We start from the raw sequence: 21311 nt of genomic DNA, 5'->3' as shown, positions 1-21311 counted from the left end.
ACCTGGGCAAAATATAACTAAACATCAAATAGATACATCTTGTGTTATTACAGATTCCCTTCATTCAATCAAGGAAGTAAGGCAGAAACAGCATACTGACACACACACTAGTACAACCACAGTCTGATTTGCATCTGGCTACTGGGCAAAGTCAGGGTATGGGCTTTTCACCAGAGGGGATGCTCTTTTACTTTCCCCACCCAGATTGAAGTCATTTTCTGACCTTCAGTCCACTACTGCCCTGATCTTTTAAAGTAAACATTTTCAGAATTAGCAGTATTTTATTTAGATTTGCTTTGAGTTCCTCAAAAACATGAAAAGTAAAGAAATAAAGGTTCTTACGTAAACACAGGCAAGTTATATGATGCAAATGAATACATTTTTAAATAAATGAGAGTCAGTGATGACACTCAAACACTTGAATCTTGCATATTTATTAATTTAGCATATAGTCACATCATATTGCCTATGTAACTTTTTCAGTAGATTATTAAGTTGCTATCATTCTCAAAACCACATACAGGTTAAGACTATGTCAGGATTTTCATATGTACTGGAACACAAGTCAAACAAGTTAAATTCAAACATGTGTTGTAGCTGTTTTTTTTTCCCCCTTTAAATGGATGGCTACATGTATACCTCTTTCTCTCTCGTTCAACAGCCAATGTACCAGTCCACCAGCTGTCTGAAGGCCTTGTAAATCAAGGGGTTGAAGGTGCAGACCAGCCCCCCACCACGCCACAGTTGAGCACTCTCCCTGTTCAGATCCCCCAGGCAGGTCACCTGGTCCTCGGAGATCCGCGACACGCACCACTTTGAGTGGTCGTAGTGGGACTGGAACAGGACTGATCCGGGAAGCCGAATCCTCTTGATGTTCATGGTGTGTTTGGGTAGGGAGCAGTTGGAGGGCAGCTCATGGCCTTGTCTCTGCCAGGACTCCACCAGCAGGTCAGCATCCAGAGCCTGAGCCACCCAGCCCGTGTAGATGTCTGAATGAATGCCAGTGAGGGGGTTAGTTCAGTTGCATTATGATAAGAAATGACATGAAAAAGCACATAGTAAATAAAGCTAAGCTCACTTATTATAATGCACTAGAATAGGTTTAATGTTTTAAATAACATTCTAATAGTTTTATGTTGTTTATGTTGCATTGGGGATTAATATTATAAATGAGTTCTATAATGTTTTACAGCCCAATATAGGGATGGGTGGCCTCCATGTTGATTTTGCGATGATATTGTAGGGTTAACAATAGGTGCTTTCACAAAATATTGACACAATGAGATTTTTGATCAATATTCATCAGTAATGTGGATATAATGACTAAGTGGTTAAAGGCAAATAATAGAACAGATAGAACAGTCTGTAAGTTCAGAAAATCATTTTACTGTAATGTAGCTTTTAAAACCAGGAAAAGACAACCCTTATGCCATGTTACGATATCCAAAATCTAAGACAATATCTAATCTCATATCATGATATCGATATAATATCGATATATTGCCCAGCCCTAGAACAAATATAACCTTCATGCTCAGGGCTGACATATTAGTTTTTTTTTCTTTTAATATACAAGAAAAAACAGGGCCCTCTAAAAATCCTACAAATGAAACAATCTAATAGGGGAAAATGACCGCTCACAACTGTCCACACTAAGACCCTAAAATGTGAAAAGGTTCACAAGTAGGGCTCTGCCTCATTGTAGGAGGTTACAAGTAAAAAACATTGGGAGCCGAGTACTTCTGAGGACTTGGGTGGGGTGTGCTCATACACTTCACGGTTCTAAGATGATAGTGTGTCTGCACCTGATAATAAGTGACTGTGGCAGACAAGTAAAATGTGCAAATAAGACAGTAGCAGAAAGAAGTTTTTGCAAAAAGGTCAGGTTGTGTAAAAACTGCAGTTTTGCTGGGAGATTTTCTATTGAGTAAATGGTCAAGTGCCAAAAGTGGTTGTGGAACTCCATCGTCTCTCCAAAATAGTGCTTTTGTTGCAATATATATTTGTATTGTATTTGTATGTATTTATTTATTTTTACAGCAGCAAAGGAGCAAGTGTAAAAAAAGAAAATATAAATGACCCACAGTATGCAAGGAATATCTTACCATCCACATAGCGTTCAGATTTCACAAAACTGACAAACTTTTCCCCTTGCATTGAGAAAAGCTGCTCCACTCTCTTATCTGAGGCCAGCGGGGGTTTGGAGCCCTCACATAACTGGGCCAACTGCGGCAGGTCAGCCAAGAATGCAGCAGGTACAGAGCAGTTATAGAAGCGTGGGTAAAGGTACACCATCTGCTTTGCTAGAGAGGAAGGAGAATGTCTCACAAAGAAGAGAGAAAATGAGATGTTAGAAAATTCAAGGGTGCACTATAGGATGCTTCAGACAGTATTCCTAAAAGCCAGGAAAAATAGAGCTAATTAAAAAATGCTCATATTTTACCTGATAGTGTTGAACTGAATTATTGTTTTGCTGATATACTGTACAATATCAAACAAATACCAACTTTAATAAATACTGGTTATATCTAACTATGTCTATAATCTCTAAATATGGATGTTCCTAGTGACAACAAAGCTACATAAAACTTCTCTCTTTTCTTTCCATATTCATTTCATTGTTTATGCATGTGTGTTGTAGTGGGCCAACTTAAAGGAATCTTCAGAGGTCTGTGTCATTGATACGTAGTATTAAATAGTAAATTTCATCAACGAGAATCATTTAAATGTTCTCATCTTGCTGTGTGTTTAATGGCAAGCAAGTGGATTTCCCAAAATGTAGCCATGTTTCTTTAAAGAGCTGCTAGCCATTAAAATATGTCTTTAGGGACCGTTCGGTATTTATGGAATGGACCACCGGAGGAAAATAGGGGAGGGTCATGTCTTGTTATTCTTTGTTGAGGGGAGGGTCACCCAATGTTTTTTAGTTTCAAAATCAAAGTGGCTTGTTTGGTACATATTTTTCCATGTAGCTCTCAGTCTCTGCCCCCCATCGCTAGCAGATGGGTCCCTCCCTGTTTAGCCAGCCAGACAATTTGAGCTATAGCTTTGTAGAGGCCATGGAATTTCCCAAACTGAATAAATCCCGCCCGCACATAAACACAAAACTGCTTTGCTAGCTCCATCATGTTGTAACTAAGACATCTGCACCAGCCGGGAGGGCATGAGACGGGAGGTCTCCAGGCTGCAGCCATACCCGACTCAAATATCCTTTCAGTCCCGGTGATTATTTGTGGAAAACAACAGCCTTTTCAAGGCATTTGAGAAGGAAGGAGTGGTAGTATGCAAGCTCCCAAATTGACGCTTGTCTGAGAAATGGAGTTTTGGATAATGTTCAGCTTCGGCAACTTTACCTATATGCTAAAATATACAATGACTGAGGAAGCCTATTGGCTGGTCTCAATGTTTTATTGTTTTATTTCATGTGAATACTAGTTTACTAGAGGAGTAACTTAGTATTTGAAGTAATGTAGTAATGCAGGAAGTGTGCATTTAGTTTCCATGCTTATTGTGTTTCCACAACAATGTTAGTGAGTAAATCTACTGAAATGGCCACCATAATAGTGGAGTGTGATGTATAAGATGAGAAAGCAGAGGTTAAGTCATGTATGTCATGGTTCTAAAAAAAATAGTGGTTATCTGTACATCTTTGCCAAGCGCAAACCAGCAGTACAGAAGGCATCAATAAATTGTTGGGGAGGGTCATGCCTTTTTTCCCCAATTACTTTGGGGGGTCATAGAAAAATGCATTGCTGGTGAAGGGAGGTCAGGTCTATTTTGACTAAAGATCCCAAAACTCCTCCGGTAGCCCCTTAAATAAGTAACGAACAGTCCCTTAGTTAGTAAAACTTAAAAAAAATATTGATTCATGTCACAAACTATCACAATACAAAACAAATAGCAACACTGTCAACAACATTTATTAACAGCATTGCTCACAATGCTACTATGTTTCTTATTGGTTTACAATATTAAAACTCAGTTAAAGACCCCCACCAGAAATGTTTTATGACAAATAAAAATACATAATAATTTATGTCTCATATGGTTATTCCACAAAAAAAAAGGTTCAATTAACTTGTTCAAAAATTCTGACTACATTTACTCCTTCTCCCTCACTGAAAAATCATGTATTTATGAATTTGCAAATATTTTTCCTTTCAAATGTGTAACTGCTGGACACATGATGTCTCCTACTTTATTGTCGTTATTATATTTTTAGTGTATGTGCTAGAGGTTTCAAGTTTCTGTATGTAAGTTGCATATTGGATTGCAATATTTGAGTGGAGGGGGACTTACATTTATTTTTCTTATTATATAAGAGTAGACCCTCAAAACATCATTGGACAAACACTTTGCAGGTTTGTGTAAATTTAAAGTCATATCTGTATGTATTGAAGGCACTGACATAAGACCGGGTCACTGTGTAAATGTTTTCTTGTTTTTAGCAAATAGAGAATTTTGTAAGTTGAAGTCTGGGATGTGTACAGAGCAGGAGTAAGTGAGGCAATGTTGCTTCATGAGCGTTCACTCACCTATTTGGAGGAATTGTTCATAGTGGTAGGTCACGCAGAGAGCAGTCTGGCCATTGATTTTGCCAGAGGAGGGGTAAAGGTAGCCTCTCTCAGGGAACGAGGGGAAATGGGGAATGCTGTGCGAAAGCCAAAAACCTTGAGAGCGGTCAAAGAGCAGTACCCCTGCAGGATGCAGAAAAACAACATATATACATGTACTACGTCTCACACATACATTAAACCTGCATGCATGCTTGCAAACATTTCCATTAACCCTTGTGTTGTCCTTGGGTCAAATTTGACCTATTTTTTAAGTTTTTATATGTTAAATATGGGTTTCTTTCAAACAAATGGCCCAAAAATAACATGGATGCACGTTGTATGGTATGGAACCCATAAAGAATGTTGTATGCCATACAACATTCTTTGCAGGTAAAATTAATGATTACTTCCACTGATTTTTGGGTGTTTAAAATGCTTAGATGGTTTCAAAACAGAATCCCGACTAAACTTTGACATATACCAGTCTGTGATCCAACATCCTCTGATCTTAACTATTAGTCATAATAATTCATAATGTATGGCTTTTTTTAAAGAAAAAAATGAGGTATAATTTCATATAAATTAGTTTTATTGACCATGAATTGAAAAATGAAAAAAGTAGGGCTGTCAATCGATTACATTTTTTTATCTAATTAATTACATACTCTGTGATTAATTAATTGAAATTAATCGCATACATAATTAACGGTGCCTGAACCTGAACCTTTTTAAGAAAGTAAAAAAAGAAAAGAAAAAAAAGGGTACTAAACAACAGTCTGCGACATTAAAGAACGGCTTGTTTATTGTTAAGGCCATATGGTCAAAATTAAATGATTTAATAATAATGTATAACAATAACAATAACTTATTTCACTAGTAAATTGCTGTTGAACGACAAAAACAACCACCAGATGGGAAAAGGACATTTACAATAACTTCAAATGCACCACGAGGCTGTAGTTTACCAGTTTCATTGAACGCACTGTCTGTGTTGTTTCTCCGATAGCAGCTGCAGATTGTTACACACCGGTGTTGAATCCTCTACAGTAAAACACAGTCAAACTTTACACCGTTCAGCGTTAGCTGTCAGCATTTTAACCGTTTTTAATCCAGCTACTAGCTAGCGGTAGGCTAACGTTAGCTGCTGTCGAGTATAGTGTTAACTAGCTAGCGGTAGGCTAACGTTAGCTGTTGTCGAGTATAGTGTTAACTAGCGTCACGTGCAGCGGTGTTTGTGTTTCCTGTAACGTCTGTTTCAGACATAGAGAAGCGCAGACATATCAGTGGCACCAGATTTCGGTAGCCAGGGTTGGCAAGAAGAAGATTTTTACAAGTAAATGTTCCAGTTAATGATCCAGGCAGCACATTCTCATCTCCCTCCTTCATTTTACAGTCCAATGGTGGCTAGAACGGCTCCGGGTCAAACGTCAATATGGAATGGATTAATCTGCGTTATTTTTTTTAACGCGTTATTTTTTCTCTGATTAATTAATCGAAATTAACGCGTTATTTTGACAGCCCTAGAAAAAAGTGCCAAAAGCATTAAAAAAAGTGCCAAAAGAAACTTAATTTTCAATTTTGACCCGAAATGGCCAACAAGTTTATGTCGACGGGAAGACAACACAAGGGTTAAAGTAATGTCAGGGCAGGCAATAATCCAGAGTCAACAGCAGTTATCAGTTGGATGCTCTTTGCCCATTTCCTCCCCCTTACACAAAAAAACCATATCGATCTGTTTTTTTTGTGCAAAATCATAGCATTGCAAAGCTTGAATAGCAATCTGCAAATATATCTGTTATAAGTTATCATAGACACAAATGTACACAGGTCCCGCAGGCAAAGATTGTTATCTTGTAGTCATGAGTCATCCTACTGAAACTAGTTAAAATCAAAACAAAACTAGTAAGAACACAGCTGAATTTTCATAATGCATTGTACCTTTAGTGTGTCCGTATCCTTGGATGTAATCCAGGATCGGTGGTCCATCATTGTAGAGTGCATAGACTGAACTGTTAGACTGAAGAAAATACTTGTTTTATGCATACAGTATGTGAAGAAGTACACTTTTGGGAATGTGATCTTTCTGTTATTTTGTATATACAGCCCCTGATGATTTCTAAAAAGAATAGTTTGACATTTTGACAAACATTATTTGGTTTCTTGTCGAGAGTTAGATGAGAAGATCCAATCTCATATCTGTCCAGTAAATATAGGGCAACAGCCAGCAGATGGCTAGCTTAGTTTAGATGAGTAAATATGAAGCTACAGCCCAGTCAGAAACTGGTTAGCTTAGCTTAGCTTAAAGACTGGAAACAGCTAGTCTGTCTCTGACCAAAGGTAACACATTCCTGTAACCAGTCTTCATTGGTTCCCTAATGGCAACGACAAGACATGAGGAAGTTACTGATCCTGGCTCCACAACACACAACAACGGCACTGCAACTTGTCATTTTTTTTTTTTAAGGGTTAAACAAAAGATAGGTGGTAGGTGGATTTTTGTACCTTTGAACAGAGCAAGGTTAGCTTTTTCCAGTCCTTATGCTAAGCTAAGCTAACCAGCTGCTGACTGGGGCTATTGCTTTATATTTACCGTACAGGCATGATAAGGGAATAAATCTCCTTATCTAAGAAGCATACAGTATTTCCTAAATTGTCTACCTATCTAGCTTTATCAAAGGTAACATTTTTCTTTGTTTCTTTTTCTTTGTATTTATTTTGTCTTCATTACTTTCCTGATGCCGCATGGAGATTGATCTCAAATACTATAACGTGCAATTGAAACACAGTGTAAAGGAGTGAGGAAGGACTGTGTTATTTACTTCATCTGGCTCAGGAAGCTTGTTTAATTTCAGTTTCAGCTCAGTTCCTTATAGGAAACAAAAGAGAGTTTACTCAGCAAGCTCACCAACTCGGTTAAGTGTGCTTAAACCACAAGGATCTCTATACCCAGGAATCAGTGTCTAAAACCCACTTGAAGAACAAGGAGATAATCTCACCTTGTAGGCCTTTCCCATGTAAAGCTGGTTCAGTGTGTTCCCTATGGCTCCTTGACTGGTGTTAACCATGAATTTACTCATCTGCCAGCTCCATACTGAGGAGTCCAGGTACATGTAGTCCACCCCACTGCCGACCTCGCCAATCTTATACCTGGGCAGTTTGTAGATGATAAACCTGCAGTGGAAGGAGAGAGAAACATATTTGGGATTTGATGCCAAAATGAATTAAAACATAGTAACAACAATATCTGCTTACCCTCCAAAAGACAGGACATTTCAAGCAGTATAACTAAAAACTTTGTGGTTTAATTCTTCTGCAATGTAGCATTTCAACTCACCAATCAACAGGCTCACCAGCTTCATTTCTACAGGAAATGTCAGTACTACACACTGTGCAACACAAAAACATGATAATAATATGTAAGCATGAACTGAAGTGTGTGGCCATCTTGAACAACTCCTGCAGCTGAAGTGAACAAAAAGGGAATTTGTTTTGTGCTTCATGATTGAGTAACTTTGAAAGTGGATACAGTACAGCTGCCTGTAAATGCAAAACAGGAAGTCATAAGATCTGGTCATGAGACGGGAAAGTGAGCATTTACAGGAGCAATAGACAGAGAGTTAATGTTTGGATGCTATCACTGGCTCTTTATCTGTGTACAATACCTTGAGTCTACATGCTGTACCTCTACTTATCGAGCGATAGTTTTGATCTTTTTCAGCATTGTTCTTTACATTCAAAGTGTTGCCCCTGTTCACACCTGGGAGCTTCTCAGTCCAACCCAAGTCATATTTTATTAGCGACAGGGCAGCTAATCATGGAACTGGAAACCATCTGGTCAAATGACTGTTTCACCTTGTAAGAAAGAAGTGAAATAAAAAACTTTCATTTAACTTGGGTCTGACATTTAACTTCAATTGTGCAGTTAATCTGTCTGTTAGTCTGTTTTAATCTGTAGTTCCACATTACTTAAAAATAAGAAAACCGCCAGTTAGGGTGACCAGACGTCCCGAAATCCAAGTAGTTGTCCCGAATCCCGAATCCTGCCCTAATTGTCCCAAAAATTAGAGCAAAGTCTCAAGAGCAGACTCTCGAGTAGTAGCCGGGACAGTATAACTACATGTCCCTCCAGCCACACAGAAATCTAAACCTGTGTTCAGTACTCTCAGACATGACGTGACCCAACCGTTTCTACAGTCGATATCTAAAGCAGCTGGGATGCTCTCCCGGCTCCTGCAGTCGAGTAGTTATTGTGTTTGTTTTGTTTGTTTCATAATGACACTTGAGTTCATGATTTTAATGATTTTTTATTTTATTTGTATTTTCGGGTTTACATGACAGACAAGTTTCGCCAGTGAATAGTAAAACATGTCACTCAACAATTAAACAGTAAATTACTAACATGGAGGACATAAAATTAAGTATTAAAATATGTTACGGTAAGATCATTTATTTAAGTTTTTATGGATGAATACATTGAACCAATACAATCCATTCCTACTGCAAAATGACTTGTTCTTACGAGGGATCCAAAGAAAAAGTCTCAAAATCAGGGCACACGGTTGCTTCCTTTAACAAACAAACCCATGGACTTTGTGGCTGCATAGACCACATACTAATGAAATCATCTGTAACTATGCTTTTTTACGAATCTGTCATCACTTCTAGCATTAACCAACATGCACTGAGTTTATATCAAAACATGTAATATCATTCTTTTAAGATTCATTCATTCTTTTCATACTAAATTAAGCCTGTGGTCACAAAGGAATATTGTTTTGAGAGAGTGAATAAAATATTTAAAAAAACGCCCCAGTTAAAATCAATATATATTTATCATTTTTGGTACACACACATGGGTGAGACACATCTCTTATCTCATCAACTTAGTGAAATCTATTATAAGCTGGAAGTGGTTTCAATACATTTCCAGATATATTGGTGCCACTTTCTAAAAAGGCACCCTTTATAAAGGGTCAGTCATTAGTTTCAAGTTAAATATTAGGATTTGCACAATAACTACAGAGAAGCAGTCGTCAATGAATATCTTTGGTCTCAGGCTCCCTCCAACAATGCTAATTAAATATGTAGAAAAATGAATTAGACAAGTTAAAAACAAAATGAGAATCTAGGACATAAAATAATGCATTAAAATGTAAGGATAAAATATAAAATACATGAAATAGATTTTTGGTATACAGTAATTGAAAATGAATGAGCTGAATGTAAATAGGAATGTAGTAAATGTATATGCATAATGAGAAGCTTATATAATATATATATATAAAAAATAAAACAGTTGGTAAAACAGTACGTAAAAGTATATAAAGGTACAGTGACAGTGTCAAGTGATGAGCTCAGTAGCTCAAGAATAATTCAAATAAGAACTTCTGGGTTGCCAGGTTATGGTTGACTGGTATTCATCTTACTTAAGCCTGACACTTGCTTTATCTTTTTATCGACCTTTTTTTTTTATCGTTTCGAGCTAATGTTCTTCATTAGACTTAGCTATATAAACAGAGACGCCATCTATAAATGCACATGCTGTGGTCACATGATGATCCCGGTGAAACATAAAACCTCACAGGTAACATACAAATGCATGTTAAGAAAAACAAATGTATAAATATTATACACAGAAATATAGGTAAGAGCCTCACAGCACAAATGAATAACATCAAGCCAGTAGCTGTCATACCTTCTATGTGGCTAGATCTAGATAGATGCGGCTCTATATTTAAAATAGAATGTCCCTAAAACCTATAGGAACAGTAATCTACAATTTCCAGCACACGGATATTCACAAAGGAGAGGAACAACATATACATCTAGAGTCAACCAAGTACACAAATGATAGTTCCAGTCACAGTGAGTAGCCCAGATAACATTAACCAACAACACCATAATGATTTAATCAAGTACCTAGATTCTCTTTGTTGCCCGTTAGATATGAACAACATTACAGGAATGGTCTGAAACTAAAATCCCCATTCAGACCTCTTGGTGTGAGACCCAGTGTATTTTTCCAACATAGTTCTCTCCTCAGGAAGAGCATTTATACACTGCCAAACATGGTAGACAATCCAGCTATAAAGAGAAACAATGCAACCTCATCATGTTCCACTATAAACTCAAAACTATTTCTGCGATTACTAATATGCATCAACATCTGTCAAACAAGTGTAAAACAAAATAAGCTTGCTTCCATTGTTTTTTTTAACAACCTGGCAACCCAAAATATGTTTTTATTACTGACTTACAACTTATCAATGGGAAATACAGCATGTCTTCAGTCTCAATATAACCTGACTGACTGGAACTATGGAAAGTTTTTCCACACCACAGAGTGGAAGTCCAGTGATAAAACAGGCGGTTTAGAATCCAGCACAACAAAAAGACCTGTATTTATTTATTTATTTATTTATTATTCAGACATGTACTTTGGGTTCTCTCTGTGATCCTAAATAAAGCAAGAGAGTGTGTTTGTGTGTACATGTGAATGCCTAAACGTGTAGTCACACACACACACACACACACACACACACACACACACACACACACACACACACACACACACACTGTAACAGGTAAAATGGGCACACACACACACACACACACACACACACACACACACACACACACACACACACTGTAACAGGTAAAATGGGTTGAGTTTGCCCAAACATGACTTCCAATAGCTAAATAAAGTGCAAAGGTAGCTACATCCTCTCTACAAAATCCTCCTCAATCGGTAGAGACACCTCTGGCTGGAGGAACAGGGCAAACAGACAGCAGGTAAAGGAAAGGAAGATACCATGGCAACTCCTTCAGATCAGGTAACCATTCATTATGTCATTTACACGTTCAGTCAGCGATCAGGCAAAACCTTGGTGCCTTATCCTCATCCTAGTCTGCTTAATCTGGGTGTGAGTTTTGATGTTCACATTATGACGCTGACTCGTGTTTCTTTCACCTAACAAACATAGTTTTAATAATCGTCCCTACACCGTTTACAAACTGTCCACAATGCTGCTGCTAGGCTTTTAACACAATCTGACAGATGGTCACATATTACACATATTTGAACCTCTCCGCACTGGCTTCTTGTTTATTTTAGAATTAATTTAAAAATGTTGGTGCTCAGACACATTTAGGTAGCATATGCTTTAAACTTGTGTCTTATGTCTGTTCTCCTTGTATATTTTGTCAGGTGTTTTACCTTTTATTTATTTATTTGACTGTATGTGATTTCATTTGATTTCGATATTTTTTACTGTGAAGCACTTTGTGACTGGTGTCCTTATAGGTGCTATATTAATAATCTGTGCTTGCTTGCTATATTAATAATCTGTGCTTGCTTGCTTGCACATAACAAAAAGTTCTAAAACACAAAACAAAACATTTAATTTTTTAACTATAAGAGGATGACTTACTGTAAATGAGTCAGCACTGGATTTATCTCATTTCTGAGGTGAACGACCACGGGGCCAACTGTGGTCTGTCAAACAAACTAGTGTTCATTTCTCATACAAATGAAAAAAACATTTCTAAATCATGAACTTTTGTCAAACCCTGATGCTGTCAACGTACAGTATAGTATAATGATTCTGTCCGTGCAGATTGATTTATTGATTTCAAGTTCCTGTACTTGCGGATAACTAGTTATCACATTACGACTTATGTTTTGGATCCTTTTGGAGAAATCTAACAACATACATTTGCATATTTTTCATTTCTCCTGCATCAAACCCTAATTAATTAATTCAAATTTAAATTTGTGATATCATATTGCCACCTTACTAATACATTACAGGCACTAATAAAGCAACCAATCAGGGACCAGTCCCACATTAAATGATGTTAGTACATGTAACACTCAGACAATTCTGCAAACTCTTAATAGTTATCTGTCAAAAGTAACAGATAAACCTAAATGAAGAAGTGCTGAACAAATATCCCAGGGCTCATGCACACAGGTGACTATAAAACAGACAGAGACCAAACTCTAAAAGGAAAGAAGAAAAAGAGAATGCTAAACAATGCATACATCAAATAAAGTCAATGCGCAGTTTAAAATACCAGCAAAATATATACTTATGGCACAAAACACCTGTTTATGTCAATGGCGACTGCTGAACCTTACATGTCAGTAATGTGTCCCTTCGTGTGTGCAGAATGTGGAGTTTGTGCGAACCGGCTACGGCAAGAACACAGTGAAGGTGCTGGTGATCAGGAGAGAGGGCCGCCACCACTTCATCATCGAGCTGAAAGCTGACGTGGAAATCACACTTAAATCACGGAAGGATTATCTAACTGGAGACAACTCAGACATCATCCCCACCGACACTATCAAGAACACCGTCCATGCCCTGGCGAAGCTCAAGGGGGTAGGTCACCATCCTCCACGCTGTACATTACACCTCGTCCACTTTCTACTCATCACAACACTTCTATCACTCCAATGACAACAATGTCTATACATAGAAAGCAATGGAGGCCAGTGAGGACCAGGAGGGTGTTAGTCAGAGACCTGACTGTTGACTCTGCAAGTGAAATTACTTGTATAATAAGTCACCATTATGTTGCAAATTTATTTAAAAAAAGTAACTGATTCAGGATGTAATGATAATGAGATAGGAATAGGGTTGGATTGCTGTCATAATTTATTGATATAAAAGCTCAAACCCCTGATTGTGGATTTTATATACAATATATCAATAGGCTTTTACAGGCCAACAGTTCCTGAGTTCTCTGACAAGTGGGGAAAAATCTTAGCAGGGTACATTCATTAAGGTCATGTAACATGTTATATGTTACAAGGACCATTTAGGACCATTAAGTAGATTGGAAGCCAGTGTAGGGAGGCTAAAACTGGAGTTATATGGTCAAATGTTCATGGCCCTTCAGAATCAGTGCTGCAGTGTTTTGAACAAGCTGGAGCATTTGAACCACAGAGAAGGATATTACAGTAGTTGAGTAAAGTAATGCTTATTAAGGATTTAAGACAGAAATAACTGAGCTGCAACCTTTGTTTCACAGGGCCTAAGATTGGCATATTGGCTTTATTTAGGGGAAGAAAAGTTCTTCGTCATCCAATTATAGAAGTCTGAGGTGAAGAGAAATTCAACAGCATTCATGAAAACATGCAGTTCTTGTATATTCCCTTATTGCGCCTTGTAAAGGTTAATTTTAATATACTTAATGCATTTCATGTATAAGATTTTTATTATTAAAGTGATCCTCCTTTGTTAAACTGGAAGACTCCTATTATGGTCATTCTTTTACCTCACTATACTGACACCAGTGACCCCTGGCAACCTGCAGCCCAAACATTGATCAAATAAAATCACGGGTTAACAAACCCTATTGAAATGTTTGTCCAGTTATGACTTGTTTAAGTCTGCATTTCCTTTATGTAGAGATTTTTTGGAAATGGTTTTACTTCTGCTTTTTATGCTCTACTCATCTGTTCAGGTGAAGACCATCGAGCAGTTTTCTCTGGATATCTGTCTTCATTTCCTGACCTCCTTCAACCATGTGCTGAGGGCCAAAGTTTACATGGAGGAGGCCCCATGGAGAAGGTTGGAGAAGGTAAAACACAGGGTTCAGTGATCAGTCCTAGACACAAGAGTTTGCCTTTTTTCTTTTTTTGTTGGGCTTTTCCACCTTTAATTTTGACAGGACAGCTAGGTGAGAAAGGGGAGAGAGAGGGGAAATCGTCACAGGTCGGATTTGAACCCTGGACGTCTGCGTCGAGACATAAACCTCTCAGGATATGTGCGCCTGCTCGACCCACTGAGCCAACCCGGCCACAAGAGAGTTTGCCTTTTTGATGGCAGACATGTTCCTTGACATACTTTGTCATAAATGGGAAAAGCATGAGTGGAACAAATACTAAAGAGTCTTTTGACCCCCTTTTTCACACTCGTGCTTTTCCTGCTATGACATGTCAGAACATCGGCCATGTGTGTCCATCATTGAAACTATCTAAGCAACACCATGAATTAAGTACCACTTAAATTCAAACACGATTATCACCCAGTTTGTCATTGTCATTTGTTTTCTCAGAATGGGGTAGAGCATGCTCATGCATTTATCTATAGCCCAGAAGCATGTCGCTTCTGTGATGTTGAACAGAATCTCAATGGTAAGCAACACACACACACACACACAGTCAATGAATTTGAAAATGTATTTGTTTGTATGTCTTTTTTGTGCTTTTAAGAGGCATTAAAAATCTCCTAGGAACTGGAGCTCCTCTTTGGTTTGGATGTGGTGTCAATACTATTGACTGAGGGATCTAAAACTATAGCTAAGACCTTGGTGTTGCTGCATATCACTGATGTTGCTGATGACAGGCTTGTCATGGGCTCATGGGTCATTTTGTACTTCATAGTCTAGTGTGAGGCCTATTGTCACGTGTCTGTTCTGTGCAACGGTACAAATTGTCAATGTTTCCTGATGTTTCTGATTACTGCATACTCACCAACTCTGTGCTCCAGGCATCCCGGTGGTTCACAGTGGAGTGAAGAACATGACGGTGCTAAAAACCACCCAGTCTGGTTTTGAGGGTTTCCACCGAGACCGCTTCACAACTCTGCAAGAGACCAAGGACAGGTGTTTCTGCACCTCTGTCTATGCTAGGTGGCGCTACAACAAGAGTCATGATATTGACTTTGATGCTGCATGGTAATTATCTGTGAAAAGACACTGCATTCACTTAACATCTTAGTCGTAGGTATCCATGATGGAGTCTATAACTTTATCTTCCAGAGGAGGAAAATGTTTTTTTGAGTTCTGGACATAAAAAAAGAAGGAAAATCTCTGTTCAAATGAATGAGACGTATATTTAAAAAACCTGAAAGTGAAATTACACACTTTCTACATCTAATGATCATCACATCACCGTCCTCATAGGAAGTGTGTGAAGGAGACGATTATTGAGAAGTTTGCTGGCCCCTATGACCGTGGAGAGTTCTCACCCTCTGTGCAGAAGACCCTTTATGAAGCACAGGTTCTGGCCCTGGACAGAATTCCTGAGGTAAATCCACGTTTTAGATCATACGATTTATATCACATTTCCAGGTAAAATCTGTTGCAAGGAAATAAAACTGAAACTAAACATGCTTACAGTACATGCACAAACCAACTTGTCAGCCACAGAGTCTTTACAAATACTGTATGGCTGATTACTTTTGCACACACGTTTACACGTCAACAGTCATTGCATGTTACAGATGAGGGAAAGAATTCTTGATTGAAGTTAAATATTATGCAACATGCAAATTAAGCTCATTCAGAAAAACTCAGGCTGTTAAGTATTGTTTTTGTTCTTTTAGGTTGATGAAATAGAGATAGTCATGCCCAACCAGCATTACATCACCATAGACATGACAAAAATGGGCCTCACCAACAAAGATGAAGTAAGTTCTGTTATTACAACTACCAAGTTTTCTAGTCATGAAATATATTTGGTTACTGACCTGTATTTTTCCCCTCACAGGTTCTTCTTGCCTTGGATAACCCTTCAGGCAACATCACAGGGACAGTGCGCAGGAAACAGCAAGCCAAGCTGTGAAGGCACCTACACGTCCAGGAAATGCTGCTGTTGTGATCTACATATCAATCTGAATAAGTTACTTAACAGAAAAGTCAATCTAATAACGCGCCAAAAATCTAGAGAACAAAAATTACCTTAAAATATTTTGTCAGAATTACAACTACAACTCAAGATTTCCTCAGATACGATTCAAGCTGTTGATGTAAGTAAATACAATGAAATAAAACAAATTCATTAATAAACTATTACTTTGTGAGAAAAGAGCACCATTTATTGCAAATCTTTGATTCAGATATTCAAACTCCAGTGTTATGTTGCACATATACATTGGTCATACACACTTCAATACAGTCGTCTGTGCGACAATTCTGAAAGCACCACAGGTAGGAACATAACAATATATACACATAAATATTTTGATATCAAGAGCCTCTGGCCTAGATAACGTAGGTGTGCAGGGACAATGAGGCTTTCGGTTGGCTCTTTGTGTCTGGGATAACAAAATGCTTCATTGTTACATGCTGAGGACGTTTCAGGGACTCGGCTGCACAGTTTAGAGCATAAAAACTGATTTTAGGGCAAAACTGTATGCACCAGAATCATTCATTTTCTGCATGTATCAAAGTGTTCAGGTACGACAACATACACTGTTTTAAACTATATATAATCTTATATACAAATGCTTTTTTTTTTTTTAAACCAACATGGGTTAATTCACTCACACAAACACACATATACGTACACACTTAAATGTGTACACACGCACGCACAGTATTCGCCACAAATTTCCTTCTTTTAAATAAAACACACAAAAGTAAAATACATATCTCAAGCATAGCTGAAAGGGTAAACAGCTGAGTGAACTCCATGTGCCACCCATTTTTGGGGTCCACACTTATAAAAACATACAGCATTCAAATCCTGTTAAGGTGCCACTGTGGCCAGAGGAGTCTTTGTGAAGTGGCAGCTAACCTGGGGTCTCCTGACACGTTGATTGTCATTGTTTGGGACGGCCTGCGATGCTACGAGGCGTTGCTCTTCAGGTGTTGAGTTTGCAGCGGCTTCACGTGATACTCATAGATTTTCAGTGCAGGGCCAAGCTTTATTGACAGCCCTGTCAGGACATCGTTACGGGTCATCAGAAGCAGGGACTTGCCATCGATTTCCTGTCAGGTGGAGAGAGAAATATTTGACTAACATCCTAGTTTGTTTTCATCACGTGATGGGAATTTTGAGCAGGTAGAGCACTCCAACCTGATCCTGGAAAGCTGTGGCTTGCTCCTCGAACCCTGTTGCTTTGAAGTAATTGACGACATCGGCGACCCCCCAGTTGGCAGGGTCCGGCAGCTGGCCGTTCTCCACTGGGCTGTGGGGTCACAGTAAATGCATTCATCTTAATGTGCATGCACACCTTACTTCAACAGTTTCATGTTCTTCCAAATCTTTTAATAAAAAATGTCCTTCACTTGTTGTAAACGATACCTTTTGGTGTCAACAGAGCCATTTGCCTTGTCTTCCATGACGGCTGAAAAAAGAAGAACAAAAGGAGAATAAATAAGAACAATAATTATTATTAAATCAAATTCCACTCATTCTGGAACAAGCTGACAACTCAGCAAACTCTACCTTTTTTTTTTTTGATCATTTTTTATTGAGAAAGGAACAAGATTAACAACATTACACATCACAGTTTTAGCCCTTTCTTTCCTTCAGCCCCCCTATCCCTTAACACACACACAATGTAAGACAATCCAAAACTAAAACCAGAAAGTGTCAAACTAAACTACTATTTCCAACCTTCCATGTTCACTCTATATTCTGCAGCTGCTTGTTAGTGTTGTTAATTGAAACTATGACATAATTTGAGTTAAATATTCAAATTCAAGATCGATTGAATAGTTTTCAATGGTTTGTGCATAATTTTTTACACATATTTCTGTCTTAAGAAACCTTCAAAGAGATGAAACGATTTGGCAATAATAAATTAGACAATCAACAGAAAATAGATGACAGATAATCGATTAACAGTTTAAGTCAATTATCAAGCAAACATGCTAAATATTGTCTGGTTCCAGCTTCTCAAAAGTGAGGATTTGCTGGTTTTCTCTGTTTAATTTCATTGTAAACTGAATATCTTTGGGTTTTGGCCAGACAAAACATGTCACCTTGGACATTTCACGATATTTTCGAATGTTTAAAAGACGATTAAGCATTTTTTTCTTTTTATTACATTTAACCAATGATAAAACTATTTCTTAGTTGCTGCCCTACAAAACAGACAATACATGTAGCAACTTAAAACAAATGGTCTCAATATTCCACACAAATTGTACATAAAATAACTTCATAGACAGGTAAAACTTGTTTTCCATAGGTTTTACACAAGCACGAAATACACTGTGTATGCTGCAGTTGCATGCTTTAGCAGTTTGAGTAAAATATTCAAATTCAAGATAGTTTTACAACTTAAATACATGTAATTGCAATTTTGTTTATCATTTTACACACATTTAGCTGTAATTCAGACTGGCGTGTTCAGTATCTTTAAAAAAAAGTCTGTGAGTTAATTTAGTTTAGTTTAAACAGTGCTTGGTGTCACAAAACATGAGTTCATGATGAAGCTATCAACTGAGGGGCTACCTTACAGCAGTAATTTAACTTGGCTTAGAAGCTTCTTTATAACACGAACTGTGATTTATTTCAAACAGAAGCCATGTTGTGGTTGGACTATTGGTGATTAAGAAAGCCTGTGCTGCCATTGAGCTTTAATGTACAAAGTAATTTAGCCATAGTAGGGTAAGTGAGTCTCTTACGATCTGTAACGTTGCAGTAATTTTTCATCAGCTGTCTTCTCTCGGAGAACTTAATGGGTTGGAAGCTCAAACACCATTATTGTTTCTCTTTCGCAGTCTGGCATTCACTGGATGTCTTCACTGCAAAAACAGTAAAATAGTATAGTTGTTAGAACAGTAAGAAAAAAAATGTATAACCAAAACATAGCTAAAGACCAGATGCAGCGTGTGAAAATGACGACCCAAAACTCACGTTGTTAACGTTAGCTGGATAAAAAATAGCAAAATAACGTTAACGTTACATACAACATGAAATTGCCTTAATTGACACATACATAAATAACGCTTAAAAGAGCAATTAAGTACGGCACAATATAGAAATAACGGTGCGCGAAATGACGATAGCTAATATTTAATCGCTCCCTCTTCGTATTTCATATTAAGCTAGCTAACGTTAAAAGGGATAGTTACGTTAGCTGGGTTTGCTAATACAAAATGTAACAGTTACCTTATTAAAGATAATTCCTGTTTGACAACCACAGTTCGTCCGAGCTATACGCGTACTTTGGATAACAAAAAGTATTCTAATCACTGAGATATATTGCACATTAATAAAAGGCGATATTCATCTAATAAAATCAATATTTAATCAAGTAAAGGCAACTAGCCCTTCTTCATCGGTTTAGCTTCCTTCGCCCACGGCAGCAGAGAATCATGGGAAGTGCAGTTTTTCTTAATTTTGACGCCAGGGTTTGTAGTTCAGCATGATCAACCACCTGCTAAAGTACACCACTGTAATTACTACACATACAGCAATAGTTATCCTCACATTGAATACAACCAATTATAATTTTTTAATAAAAAGAATTTATTATAGTGACATATCTTTTGTTACATAAAATCTGCTACAGCAAAGTATATTCCCCTTGCAAACACAAGTAAATATGGATGGGAAAAAACGTGTTAGCCTTCTAAATGATGTGCAAAATATCCCACAAACGAAATAGACACATTTCAGATAATTGATCCCATACTGGCATGTGTGACTAGCTACGAAGAACTCATACATTGATTGAAAAGTGCCATCATTTACATCAAATATGACAAACATTACACACATGGGGGATAAATGACACATAAGAGCTGCGGATTTCCTACACATTTTTATGGGAAGATTTACACACAGGCAGTTTGGATTGAAACATGCAAAATTCCCAGGTGTTTTTTTGTCCAAATAAAAAAAGTCATAGATTCTGCAATTACATTCTATTCAACCTTCAAACTAGGAAAATAATGTTGGATCCCCTTAAATAAAGTTAATTTCCTAAGAAATCAAACAGAAAAGGTTAAGAGAAAGAAGAAAATAAGTTAAATAAAATGCCCACAACTTTAAATAGGCATAAGAGGCATTAATGTGTATTAACTGTTGTAAATATTTTCATTTCTATGAAGGTCTTATTTCTCAAAAGAGCAAATGAAGAAAAAAAACTGGTGCAAATAAATAAACCAATATATTCACTGTTTCTAACATTTTTGTGAAAAAAAAAAAAAACTGTTTGGGTCTCCTTATATTATATATATATATATATATATATATATATATATATATATATATATATATATATATATATATATATATATATATATATATACATATATGAACTATGCAAGTTTAAACATTTAAAATGTAATTTCATCACTAATATAAATAAAAAATTGCATAAAAAACACTTGTGCCGTTTGAAATGAAATCAGGGCTAAATAAAATGTCACATTGTGTGCTCAATATATGAAGAAAAAAAGTTTAAATTCAGGCATAGCCAATATCAATATAGAGTATCAGTACCTTAAAAAAAAGCATTCAGTCACCAAACCTTTTTCACATTTGGTTGTCTAAGATTGTTGAACTTGATTAAATTGCATTGTTCTCATCTACAAACACTTGAGCACCATGTAAAATAATGATCAAAACTTCAGAAGACTTAAGAGGTGTTAAATTGAAATAATGTCAACAATGCATTATTGTTTTCCAACAAGATGTGAAATGTAAAACTTTGATTTCCCCACAACCCTGAGTGTCCGACCTACAAAAATGACCTCAAACTCTGAACTCCCCGTGGACGGCAGAGACAAACTTCCCTCGAGGGAATCAAAGGATCACAGAAGCCATCAGGTCTTTTCTGACATCTGGAAGTTCAACAAGTGGACACCTTGGCCTTGTAGCTATTGAACCTTTGACATACAGATTCTATGATCACCTGTTAAATACACGTCGACCTGTCACGCCGGTGAGGAGTTTGCGGAGGCAGGGACTACATTTCAGCAGCAAGGGCAGGCTATGTGTCAGAATTCAAAGGAAATGAATGGCGCTCAGTATAGAAAATCCCTCATAAAACCTATATTTTT

The 21311-nt window shown here is 37.3% G+C and overlaps 3 protein-coding genes across 4 annotated transcripts; 1 reads left to right on the top strand and 2 right to left on the bottom strand.

The window, feature by feature from the left end:
* Positions 1-415: 415 nt before the first annotated feature.
* On the bottom strand, positions 416-8140 carry dnase2b (deoxyribonuclease II beta). Its single transcript, XM_031307411.2, has 6 exons — positions 7891-8140; positions 7553-7727; positions 6495-6573; positions 4536-4697; positions 2106-2303; positions 416-989 (listed from the first exon to the last, which is right to left on the bottom strand). Exons 1-6 carry the CDS (start codon positions 7998-8000, stop codon positions 655-657), a joined length of 1059 nt encoding a protein of 352 aa, XP_031163271.1. The 5' UTR covers positions 8001-8140; the 3' UTR covers positions 416-654.
* A 3036-nt stretch (positions 8141-11176) lies between these two features.
* Positions 11177-16356, top strand: uox (urate oxidase). Its single transcript, XM_031307416.2, has 8 exons — positions 11177-11389; positions 12728-12940; positions 14028-14144; positions 14622-14700; positions 15056-15242; positions 15471-15594; positions 15893-15976; positions 16057-16356. The coding sequence occupies exons 1-8, from the start codon at positions 11369-11371 to the stop codon at positions 16129-16131; spliced, it is 900 nt and encodes a 299-aa protein (XP_031163276.1). The 5' UTR covers positions 11177-11368; the 3' UTR covers positions 16132-16356.
* Positions 16357-16362: 6 nt separating this feature from the next.
* Positions 16363-19622, bottom strand: samd13 (sterile alpha motif domain containing 13). Of its 2 annotated transcripts, none has more exons than XM_031307417.2 (5): positions 19414-19622; positions 18927-19046; positions 17596-17638; positions 17368-17479; positions 16363-17279 (listed from the first exon to the last, which is right to left on the bottom strand). In XM_031307417.2, the coding sequence occupies exons 2-5, from the start codon at positions 18952-18954 to the stop codon at positions 17136-17138; spliced, it is 327 nt and encodes a 108-aa protein (XP_031163277.1). In that variant the 5' UTR covers positions 18955-19046; positions 19414-19622; the 3' UTR covers positions 16363-17135. The 2 variants fall into 2 exon arrangements, with proteins under 2 accessions (XP_031163277.1, XP_031163278.1); XM_031307418.2 differs by lacking the exon at positions 19414-19622 and adding an exon at positions 17807-17837 and having other exon boundaries at positions 17596-17640.
* Positions 19623-21311: the final 1689 nt, after the last annotated feature.

The sequence above is a fragment of the Sander lucioperca genome, chromosome 11, assembly GCF_008315115.2.
Source record: "Sander lucioperca isolate FBNREF2018 chromosome 11, SLUC_FBN_1.2, whole genome shotgun sequence".
Classification (NCBI taxonomy): Eukaryota; Metazoa; Chordata; class Actinopteri; order Perciformes; family Percidae; genus Sander; species Sander lucioperca.
This window is presented reverse-complemented; position numbering and strand designations above follow the sequence as displayed.